This window comes from Cryptotermes secundus, unplaced genomic scaffold (genome assembly GCF_002891405.2).
Source record: "Cryptotermes secundus unplaced genomic scaffold, Csec_1.0 scaffold487, whole genome shotgun sequence".
Classification (NCBI taxonomy): Eukaryota; Metazoa; Arthropoda; class Insecta; order Blattodea; family Kalotermitidae; genus Cryptotermes; species Cryptotermes secundus.
Genome location: NW_019724589.1, coordinates 351,198 through 363,932, shown reverse-complemented (window position 1 = coordinate 363,932; position 12,735 = coordinate 351,198). Strand labels below are relative to the sequence as shown.

General features: G+C 40.0%; 1 protein-coding gene across 1 annotated transcript in view; it reads left to right on the top strand.

The window, feature by feature from the left end:
- Positions 1 to 12,735, top strand: part of LOC111862349 — a 426,180-nt gene that overhangs the window by 227,450 nt on the left and 185,995 nt on the right. The window contains exon 4 of the mRNA XM_023847658.2: positions 11,968 to 12,335. Within this exon, the coding sequence (XP_023703426.1) occupies positions 11,968 to 12,335 (368 nt within the window). The remainder of the gene's footprint in view (positions 1 to 11,967; positions 12,336 to 12,735) is intronic.

Sequence of the window (12,735 nt, the reverse complement as noted above, 5' to 3'; positions counted from 1 at the left end):
GGATTCGTCACTCGGACAAGGATAAAAATTGGATTCTTGATAAACGTCCTTTTCCGCCTTGAGATGAGTAGAGTTGGAGAATAAAAAATTGCAGTGGAAGAGTAAAATTTGGCGTGACGTCAGAAGGTGGGATTAAGGAGACAGCGAGATAAGATGGAACGCGGTAGGGTCGATCACCGAGCGTCCTCCAGAAGTTACGGGAAACTGGAAGATGCTAATAAGTTATTTAGAAATGTATATTTTTATTTTTTTTAATGAATCCCCATTCAGTACCCTAAAATTGTTACCATTAGCATGCCATTATGTGCGATCAACTTCAAAGTTTAGAAAATTAAAGAATGTGTAATTTAATACACATTTAAATGAAATGAACTTGCGATTTTTCATAAACTGGGAGACTATATAACCTGAAATAGCTTGTTCAGCGACCAGCTTGTGTGACATGAGAAGTATTCACAATGCAGATATAGTAATTTAATTAACCTACTTAGTTACTAATTAAGAACTCACGCCAAAGTGTAGGATCCTCCTTGAATAATTGATTATTTCTCAACTTTTAAGTTTTCAGCCTTCACAGAAGATTTTAATTTTATAGTTAAGATTTTTCGTTGCGTATTTAAAAAAGCCCGCTCGTGGCCTTCATTCCGGCCGATTGAATAGACGAATCCTCACATATTATTAATAAACAGACGAGGATAACATATATAACTCTTATTTCCCATGTTGTTATGAGCGTTGCCAAATTTCTGTAACATAATTTGTCATACAGCAATAGTTTCCGTGGAGTGCTTGTTCATAATTCAGTACCGAAATACCTATAGAGTAAAGGTAGGAAATCAAAAAAATGAGGATTTTTTCAGGACATGTAAGTAACACACCTTGGGTAAAATTCAGAATAAAATTCACATCTTTTCTAAAATCCATCTTCATATATATGATTACTTTTCAGTATTCCGTTCTCAAAAATCCCCGATGTCAATATACAAAACACAAAAGTATATTCAAAAGCAAGATAGGCAGTCTTATAAAAATCTCTGTGCCATAAAATTGATGTTATATCCTTGTCCGTCAGTGATTTGCTATTGAACCCATCCAGACATACCTGCACGTATTCATCTCTCTTCATCTTGTTCCACATAGGCTTCCTCATCGAAAGTGCTGTGGATGTGGTGGCTGTTTTGTGTAAGAGGGCCACAGCAGTCAGTACAGTCCTGAACGCGAGGTACGGGATTTAGAAGAGATAGTTAGAATAATGTAATTTGTAGACGCGTTTCTAGGTAATGGCCCGTACACACGCAACAAAGGAAGGCGTACGCGGTGACGTCACGCAATAATTGAAGAGATGTTGCAAGCGGCGTTATCTGTGGGTCCGCTACGAGGCTATATGACTCGACCGAGTTCAGTTTAGGGAGTGATTGTAGTGCAGTTGGGTGGACTGGGATAAGTGAGTTGGTTGGTGATCTGTCAGAGGACTAATGAAGTTCAGTCGTTGTGGGCCGTTGCTGTTAGGTGTTGGTAGCAGAGGCAGAGTAAGGGGAACATCCGCCTTTGGAAAACACTACCAACAAATGGCTAGTGGAGACTGTGATACTGAGGAGAGTAGTCTATGTGTGATAGTGATTTGTGAAGTGTAGTAACGAGCTGTGTAAGTGTCCAATATACGTGTATATAATTACTCATTAAAATCTCGTCTATAGTAACTCATAAAATTTACAATATTCTTCGTCGAGCCAGCAAGTTTATTTGAGGAACTCAGCTACTCTGATGTTGTGAAGCTTAAGTTTATCAGGCAAACAGTATTGCAAATAGAAATGGATAGGCTTTCCCGTAAAGAGAACAATTATTTTTATTATTTAAAAAAAAACATAGATCATCCACTCATAATCTCTTTCGGCCCTGACAGGCCATCAACAGAGCTAAATGAAAAAAAAAAACAGTATTACATTTCCTTCAGATATGGACAATTAATTGAACACTTCTTAACGGAATGTAAGAAAATTTCCAATAATTCTGAAAAATGGGGATTGATGTTCTTTAGTATTCCTATCAGTTTATGTTGATGTGAATACCTGCATTTCCTCACAGAATAAAGCAGCGAATGTAGGTAATGGCATCGTTATACCTACATAAATTGGAAAAGGAGGAACAGGCAATGTTCATCTGGTGGTCATTTAATTATTCCTGACTACTGAACCGATCTCAATCATGCGGGCTAAAAAGGATGTAAGTGTGCATCAGCATTTCTACACAGTCCCTAAACAACTACTCTTGAAAAATAAAGTCTCATTGTGTATAACTGGCAAATGACATAAAATTTGGATCTAATTTAGAATTGCAGTATTTAAACATCATGTAACGAAACAGTGAACTTCGTATGCAGCTGAATTTCTGAGTTGTTGGTGCGCATTTCTGCTATTGCATTTCAGAACGAAATTGATAAGATAAAATAAACCTAGAAATTAGTTTTGTATCTGCGAAAAATGAGCAAACGGAGCATAGAGAAATTCAAATTTGCAAATTTCCCATCTGGAAAGTGTATGTTGGAGGACAGCCATACGCTCTATTTTGTAACTTGAGCAGGACTGTTGAATCTATTTGCTGGACGCATTGCAGAACTGAACAGTCATAAATATTTGAACATCGCGGTGATCCGAATTATAGCGTCGTGCTCCCAGCCTGTAGGAGCGGCCTAGTCCTCATTTCGATTCTGCACTCAGATACAGAAGACAAACAGCTGCGGCTTTGCGTTCAATATGGTACCGATAATTGGGACATTTCTGTGACCTCCGCTCGCTCGTTTACGTGCGTGTTGACTGGATGCGTAAATATGATATCCGATATCAGACCAACAGAACGCAGTTAAGTGGATGTGTTTCGTAAATTCTTCCAAAAATCATATGAAATGTTCTAATATCTACGTTTGAGATTAAGTTTTGTACTTTAATTGTTTTTCGGAGGGAGGGATTTGCGGATAACTGTTTTCAATTGTTTCCTGTTTTAGTGACGTCAGTGTAATTAAGCCTCTGGTTGAACACGTCCTTTGCCCATTCCTGCAACATGCAAAGCAAAGCAAGGGGCAGAGCTGTGTGTACCATTGTTTGCACGGCTTACCGACTCTGTAATTTGAACTTGTGGCATTGGCTTACTATTGGGAATCGATAGTGTAAATACCAAGGGAAGCATCGCTTCATGGGAATTGTTCTGCGTCTCTTTACCAGCCTTCTTGATTCTCTCTTTTTGCCATGAATCACAAACTAAGGACGTCAGCTGTCCCGTTTTATTCCAGATGCTGTACCGTCGTCCAATCAGCGCAGGAATGTGTGCACTTGGTTTGTTTTGATCTCTGTCAGTACCACTTCTGCTTCTCTCTTATACAATTCTGGACACAGTCCACTCCAAACCTCTTGAATCTTTCGAAGGAGCAGGCTGGTACGAGTATTTTAAATTTCAATTAGTAGTATTCATTTTAAGGTTTTAAAATACGCTCCCACAAATATTGACGAGCCGGAATAGCGCAGTCGGTACAGCGACCGGCTACGGGCTGGAAGACTGTCGGGTCGGAGTTCGAGTCCGAGTAGGGTCAAGAATTTTCTCTTCTCTACGTCGTCCAGACCGGATCTGGGATTCACAAAATCTATGCAATGAGTATGGGGGGGGGGGCTCTTTCCTTGGGTTAAAGCGGCAAGGGCGTGAAGCTGATCGCTCACCTCCAACTAGTGCCGAGTTCAAGAAAATGTGGACCTATACATACACTCTCCCATACGCCTTCATGGCGTAGTGCTTAATTTGTCAAGCACAGGGACAATTTTACCTTTTATAGGATACTGCCTCTACATAGTCAACTCTCAAAGTATGAATTTCTAGCACAATCTCTTCTTTCCCTCGTCTTTTCGAACGTAACATAATGACGAAACTACGGGGTAGATTTCTGTTAAATTCGGTAAATTAAACCTACACTAAATTTCATCGAGTCGTTTTAGTTTTGATTTCATCTCGCTTATTACTAAATATCATATATCGCAAGGAAATAACTTGATTTTAATATTATTCCCGGAGCTCTTTGTCGTGTTTTGATCAATCTTCCATATCAGTTGTTAGTGTAGTTCACTCTCATTAATATCAAGACGTGCTTTACAAATGAGTCAAATATTTAGACCGTATGTATCCCTTAAAGAAAGAAAATGCATGGAATGAAATCTGAAATTATCGTAAAGACTAGTACAAATATTATATATAGCGAAAAAGTCCATTCATCACATGGGAATTTTTAAATAATTGGGCTTAATGATATCTCGTTTTTAAAATCCATTTATCCTTAATTAAGGACGTTCCACGTACTTATCTAATTCATTTCACACCCAACTTTTAGCTGAGCTTTTATTTTTAGAGGAATGTAAGAAACAGACACAGAATTATTCTTAATTATCACAAAATCCAGATTCTGAAAAAAAAAATTTGCGACATTATAAATATTTCCTGTTATTTGCAACAAATTATTCGCCCTTATCAAAAAATTCGTGTTTTAAATACAAAATATCAAGGCAGCAGCATGTTCTGTATTATTTACACCACCATTGTTATAACTTGATGTATCTCACCTTTACGGTTGTCTAGAAAGGTTTTCCTAGGTCACTTCATGCGGTATTCTAGAAACCATAGAGAACTGGGGAGACAGAAAGGTTTTGTGGAATTGGTTTTCACAAAGAAGTAATTCAGAATTATATAAGTAGTCATATGGAATGAGTTAATCTGTCATAAATTATCCATCTGGGAACAAAGAAAAGAAAAGTATTATTTACCCCCCTGATCACACCATACAGTACAGCTGTTTTAAGAAACTTATGTTCAGTTTGTAGCGAAATTCCACATATCTTATGGAATCCACATTTTCATTATTATCTTCATAAAATGCAGAGTCTCTATACTGTCTTGATAAAGCTCGAAGCATTCCACAGTGTCATAATCTAGTCCTTTAATATTTATTTTATTAATATCTTCCAGTATCCTACAAGTGGTGTCTTCTCTTGAGCTGTTCCTAATAAAATATTGTATGAATTTCTCCTTTCCCATGCGTATTGCAAGCCCTGCGCAACAATACTTCTTGACATCATTGTTCCAGTAACATCTGCTGACTTCCTCGTTCCGTAAATCTCTCTGTACTCCTGAACACACTCCAGAGAATATGTGTACGTCTAGTTTGGGGAAAGCTCTTTGTTGGAAACTGGTCTTAGTGAATATCAGATATTAAATTTTATGCCTCGTGATTAATTAAAAGTGTAATTGCTTTATCCTGAAACTAATATCCTTTGAGAGTAATGAAAATTCCACAAAACATTTGAAGAGTTATTTATGCTTAAGTGAAACACAAATAAATTGTAAATAAAATAATAGTTTTATATAATTAAATAATTTCATTCGATTTTCTCAGTTCTTCCACTTCTAATCTGGTTCCTAAGTGACACAGCCTGATTTTTCAGTATATGTACACTGATGTGTTCTTACTTGGCAAGAGTTGCCGCATGAACGTGAGCAATTTATGTGCATCTTCCTTCGTTGATCGGTAAACTTTTCATGTACCAAGCATCATTATACAGCGTTAGAGCGTTAAAAATGGATTTCTATTTATTTATATGCAGCACACTTGAGACGCAACAGTCACTCAGAATAATATCGTCAAATGATGGAAAGATATTAATCAATGAATCTGAAAAATCGTGGCTGGAAGCAGTCATAGACTGTCTTAATAAACTGTGACATGTGGGCTGTTTGCAGGAAGAAAAACTCAGTACAAAACACTTTTCCATGAAGGTAGATTCCTAGAGATCAACGCAACAAATATTTCCATGTAAACGAATATTTAACAAACACTTCCTAGGATATGCGACACTATTTAAGCGGCCGTGCAGCTAAGAAGCGATTCATTCGTAAATTATTCGTCCTTCGGCATTCGTAAATGCAGAGTGATTCGCAAATTAGAAGAAGTCAATCACAGTAGAAGAAAGGCTGGAAGAGAAGACAGTCGCAGCGAGTCAGAATGGAGCGAGTCTTAGGTAGTCATGGAAGAAATGTTCGGCTCAAAATTTATTGCGATTACGAGTGATTGTACAAGGAGTGGTCAATAAATCCAATCATCCAATCCGAAACTCGCCTTATAAATCACGTGATAATATATGCCTAAGTATCATCTCAAGGTTACTGAAATATGACCTTGGAAACGTAGGCTTAATCTTGGCTAGTCGTTACTTAGTACTGCCGATATTCAACACTTGGTTGTCTCAAAATCTGTTAGCTTGGAGTAGTCTCCATAATTCTAAGTCGTAATTAAATATACTGTACAGTATATAAATATGTTAGGTACTTCATAGTGTGAAGAGTTGTCGCAATGCTCTAGAAATATCAACTAAAAAACGATGCTTTTTTTGCATGATCATTCGATATCCATGCCAGTTCCATCAAAGCATGCAGAAACACAGAATTCTTTAAGTTACAAGAGTAGGTTGATATGATAACTGTTTCATCTGAAAACAAACTGAAATAACCACCAAATGTCAATGGAGATTATCTGTATTTGCTTCCAAGTTGATGACGATATATAGGCCTAACTTCAGTCAGACGTGTATGCGGTTGAATCACTCATCCGTATAACTTCAAGCAACATATGAAACTTTTACACATGTTGACAGTTACAAATTAGTGACACTGCTAAACTTTGAAGATATATTTTCATTCTCCCCAGAGTAGCATTTGGTACTATCCTTTGGAATTCCTATCATGGGCGGGTGGAGGCCTCTCGGTAGCTCAGTCGATATAACGACGGGCTAGGGGCTGGTTCGGCTTTCGGCAGAAGCATGACTATTCTCTTCTCCACAGCTTCCAGACAAACTTTAGGCCCACAGTGTCTTCTATCCATTGGATACCGGAAGCTCTTTCCATGGAAATAAAGCGGCCGGAGTGTGAAGTTGACTACTCACTGCCATCTAGCGTCGAGGCCAAGAACAGAGAAGCTATACCTCCGCTCCCAAATGTCTCCATTGCGCATGCTTGAAGAAACAACACCCTTAACCGTTATCCTTCGCCGGTACTATTCGTACTGTCCTAGTGACTTCCAGGTAACTGTGGTCCTGTATGTAGTGCACCTGAAGAAGACTTGCATGCAGAGTTAAGGGAGGTTTAGACAGAACCCCTCAGTATTAGAATCGAGGGCAAACACTAACAGGAAAGCATAGGATGGATTTGTGCAATGATTAGGTAACCAATCAGCAGAAGAAAGAAACTAAATGCTCATAAGACAAAACCACGTCCAAGTTAGACCCAAAATGGGTCCTAATTGCCTAATCCCGAAGTGAAGTTCGGGAACATATATCAGATGTGTTAAGCAAATTAGTATAACGCAATGTGTCATATTCTTCAGATAGGATGATAGAGATTTCTGGAATAGTCATTGAGCAGTAAGCAATACTTCCTGTCTACCGTTCTTTATAATAAAACTGGGTGTGCACCTCACTCTGTGTCGAGGCAAATGCAGGCTTAGGGATGAAACCCCAAACGTAAAGTCCTAGGTTGTAATGAAGTTCTACTGTCCAGGGCTTCGGCACATGTCACTGAACTTTAATATGGAACAATCTTCGATATCGATGTATTAAAGGAAATACCGAAGGCACACGAAGGAAAACCTGCTCCAGTGTTACTTACTTCAGGAAACACGAATTTGACTTGAAGCCACCAGGTACTGAACCCTGGGCTTCGAAGTGAGGAATTGGCGTTTAATATCCTGCAGTATATTATTTGCGAGTTTCAGCTATTTAGTATGTTTATCTTGAAATGCTAAATTGGAAATAATGTGGAAGAAATCTGCCTACCACAGAGCAGTATAACATATATTTATTTACACCCTGTATGTTGTGAATCCTGAAAACTCTATGGAACTGCAGCAAATTTGGAGATTTATATGACTTTCTTGAAAACTGAAGAGGATATTCCGTAAAAATACATTGTAACAATATATTCATGAAGTTTGTTCATGTAAATGTTATAAGAAAAAAATGAGTGCTGTGACATTCACTCCCAGCTTCCATTACCGTAAACTGCTCCTCTAAACTTTACACATTCTGTAATATGACACTCAAAAACGGCGGAAGATGTAGATCACATGACAACACGGCCCTAGAACAACACGTGAAGCCGATCATGAATCCAGACAAAATTTAGCCTCTAGTGACGTTAGCATGAAGTTTTATAGTACTTCCCGAATCTATGTACATGTTGCTTATTCAGTACGCGTATGAACATGACGCATTCATGAACGCTGCCTCGAGTTCGAGTGTGCACACATCCTCCAGCGACACTGCGCCTGCGCTACTCCTAAGCCATTCTTAACATCTTCCCCTCATGTAGGATTTGAGGTTCTCACAGCGACGGTTGTGAGGAGTATCTTCTGGGATCTATCGTCGTGTAGTCCATGAAAGTCTTCCGACGTTTCGGAAGAACATATCGCCTCCATCTTCAGGATCGAAGAATAAGTCAAGCAAGAAACAAGCTTGAAAACGGGTGGCAAGCATTTCGGCCCTAAAGATGGAGGCGATATGTTTCTCAGAAACGTCGGTTGGCTTTCAAAGAGCTGCACGGCGTTATATCGCAGAAGATAGAACTCTTCCTCTTCCCTTCCTATTGCTTACATTCCTCTATGGCGTAATACGATACTACAGGTTTATATTTTTCCTACATTTGTAGATGGGCGAGTTAGGTTAGGTTAGTCAGCAAAATAGATTGACAGTGTTTCTATGACGTCACACAAGACGCACAAATCTCTCATTTTTTGAGCGAGTACAAAGCGTTATGAAAAACGTTCATGCGTCTACCGGCCACTAAACCCCTTCAGAAGCTGTGGTCCATGTCTTGAGCCGGCCGAACCCTCTGTAGACTAGACGACCATGCCAGACACCTTCGAACCTAGCGGTGGCTGAGCTAGTCAAGAAATTCCTCGTCTGATACTGAACCTGAAGTTTCATTGCCATATTTACAAGAACCCGCCCGCCACTGACTCTTAACCCAAGCCAGATGAATCCAGTACACACCGCTGCAATCTGTTTCTTACAGATCGATTTTAATATTATCCTATGCCTATGTCTGCCAAATGATCTCTTCCCTGCAGGATTTTCAGATAAAATTGCATATGTGCTTCAGAACTCCACTGAATGTTTTCCCGTCTCACGGCCTCAATGACATATGATGAAGAGTGCCAATTATAAAGACCCATACCATGCAATTCTCCCATAACAACTTCTCTGATTGGTGGAAATGTTGCCCTCAGTATCCTGTTCCCAAACATCCGCATATCTCTTATTCCCTCAGGGATATCACAGTTCCACACCTCTACAGAGCATGTGCAGTTACATTTCAAATATATGATAGACCCAAACATGAATCTTTCTGCTTAAGTTCTTTGATGTGACATTATGAATAAGATTTTGATATCAGCTCTATAAGTTTATACTTCTATTATAGTATATTATACTCTATTGTGACATGTTCACCCCTACCTCCCAAGCTGCACGTAGCGGTAACGTAGCGCTCGCGTAATAGGCAAGTCATCACCCCGCAACTCTTCCCGCGGTGACGTCACGAGCCGAGCCGAAGTGAGCCGAGCCGAGCCGAAGTGAGCCGAGCGGAGCCGAAGCTAGCCGAGTTCCCGCAACCTTGAAGCAATGCAAAGCTAGTCAACAGCGGTGACGTCACCAAGGGGTAACAGCGTCCTAGGCTATACGCCACGTCACACTAGCAACAGCGAACGGAATAAAAGCCGGCTGAGCAGCAAGCGAGAGTCAGTGTGTTATCAACGGGTTCTCAGTTCGCAAGTTACGAGCTACAGCCGCGTGTGCGAGAATCAGTGATAGTTCGTGATAACCAGTTATATCTGAAGTGTGTAATTCAGCGAGACTTGTATAGCTCCCGCGTTATTAGTACGTGAAGACAAGTGAAGATTGTGTTAAGAGATTTTGTCGTAGGGTTTGTAAACTGTGGAAACCCGTAACTGTGTGATAAGTAATTGTAGCCGATATTTGTAGATTGTTCAATAAACCAATTAACGATCTCTACGGCGTATTCAGTAACGAAACACGTTACAATATTATACTTATCTAATAGCATATTGCTTCAGTATGATCCACCAGTTCATGCATAGATCAAAGAGGTTGTCTCTTCATTTCTGTCTTTCAAAGTGTAATTTCATATACAGTTCTCACCTCCCCAGGAGCAATACAAGTCTCTCTCTTTTCATTCCCTTAATTTATTCATGGCAATGCTTTTATGGCCGGTCACAGTAGCCGCGCGGTCTAAGGCATGTACTGTCTTGTTTCGCTTGGAAGCTGGGATCGTGGGTTCTAATCCCACACAAGGCATGAATGTTTGGTATGTCCATGTCTTTATTCTATGTTTATGTAGTCCTGTGATTAGGCAGCGGCCTTGCGACGAGCTCATCACTCGTCCAATGAGTCCTACCGTCTGTAAAAATGATCATGAAACCGAGAAATCAGCCCTGTGCTCCAAAGTGGGAGCGAGATAAGAGAAGAAATGCTTTTTATGCAAAGTGTACGAACGAAGCTCCTCATGACGTATGAGCAATTATTTCAGCCCCTTGTTACTCCTTTCTCTGAGGGTATAATATCCTTCGAGCGGATTGTTCTCAAACTGCATCCTACTTGTACATTTTGAGCATAATCTCTTAGGATCTGATGCTGTGTATTTTTTATAAAGTTCGACGTTTCGAAGGAGCATGCCGCATCAATTATTACAGCCAAGGAGTAAACCAAGAAAAAAACCAACAAAAGCAGGCGAGACATGAATATTATAGAAAATGATTATATAACTTCTAGAAGTTACTGCATTATTCTGTCAACATAGACTCCATCCCCCACTCGAACTTACGCAAGACTAACGCGAGTCGTAAAAAAACTTCGAATTGAAAAAGTTTGAGTGACAGTTCCAAGCTAGTTGGATGGTGGGGAGACATTCAGCTGCCGTCTTCAGCCCCCCTCCAACTATACTTGCGTGTTAGTATCAGATATCTTTTTCGTAACGATTTATTTTCCTGAGCAGTTTGTAGCCGGATTCACAACGAAAATGTAATTTCCTACTTGCATCCCCAGTAATGTCTTCAGTTGCCTCTGATATCTTATCTTAAGTAATAGTTTCCTTTGAAATTAGTTCGTTGTGCGCCATGGACTGCAATTAAATTTATTGAATGTCGTAACTTGCAAATATTTCAAATTAAATGGCACGTATTTCGGCGCTTCTTTTTCGCGTTCCCCATCAGCTCTCTGAAATATTATCTTGTCTGCCTTTGATATGACCAAATTATAAAGAAAAGTAATGACCTCTACAACTGAAGAAAAATGTCTTCTGGGATGTGGAGCCGTGTGGATATTGTGTTAACCGACGTTTCGGAGGAATGTATTATCTCCATCTTCACGGCAGAAGAAATTCGCAAGCAATGAACCAGAGTGAGCAGGTGTCAGCACTTTTCATTTTTAAAGTGTATCATTGTATAATAATAGTAATTCAGTCCACTTTTTGATTTATTTACGTACTTAGTAAAAAGATAAGTAAAGTTGTCTCTATGCTTAACTAATTAAGCACTACACCATGAAAGCGTATGGGACAGTGGATGTATAGATCCAAATTTTCTTGACCTTGGCACTGATTGGAAGTTAAAGGTCTTTATATAAGTAGTCGGTTAAAATAGTAACACAAATTGTCGGAGTGGCGTTAATTACATTTTACATCTCCTTTCGTACAACCATTCCTGCCCATCTCATTCTTCTTAATTTAATTATCTAACAGCATTAATTGAGTATTACAGTGTACGACACCCCTCAGTTTATAGCTATGTCCAAGATACTCCCACTTAGACACTGACTTTCTTGTGGTTCTCTGTGAAGTACGAGTAATGTCTGCTGCGACTTCTTACAGACAATGAGACGTCCACTGCGCCACTTCCGGAAGCAGAGCCGGCACTGTCAGCGGTCACCACGGTCCCGCCTCCGGCTACGCCCCTCTCTGCCATGATGTGGTCAGTCCAGGCACTAACAAGCACTCTGCCACTAACCACGCTTCCTACAACTGCACCCACCACGGCAACGTACACAGTTGCACCAGACGTGGTAACAACTCGCGTGACGCATCATAACTTACCCTGGATACCATCAGTGCACCATCATCACCAAGGGACGCGTTGGGGCCCCTATTTCGAAGAAGGGGCGGAGCCGCAGAATGTGACTGCACGAGTTGGGTCCACCGTACGTCTGGACTGCAAGATCGGCATGCTACATGACAAGACGGTGAGTACTGCCTTTCAGAAACACTAGGATGCCGGTCACACGGCGGTGTACTTCAAAGAGAAATAACAGTTGTTAAGTATCGAGTTCTTCATGTCACGGCTCATAGAACAATGTCTTAACAATGAAAGCAGACGGAGTATATATAAGGTAAAAGCGATCGTTCTGCTGAGAGGAGACAACTATTTAACGTTTACGAACTTCGAGCTTCTGTCAAGACAGAAATAACTACGAAATGTGTATGGCATCGAAGTTCGTACTCGCTCTGTTAGCAAGGAAACAGCTCGCTCTTTAAAGAAAACGGAGATTCCTTATCTTATTCATAAGACATTTATCATGAGCCAGTTGAATCCAGTTCATACCCTCCCATCTACATCTTGACCCTCAGATATGGTCTCTTATT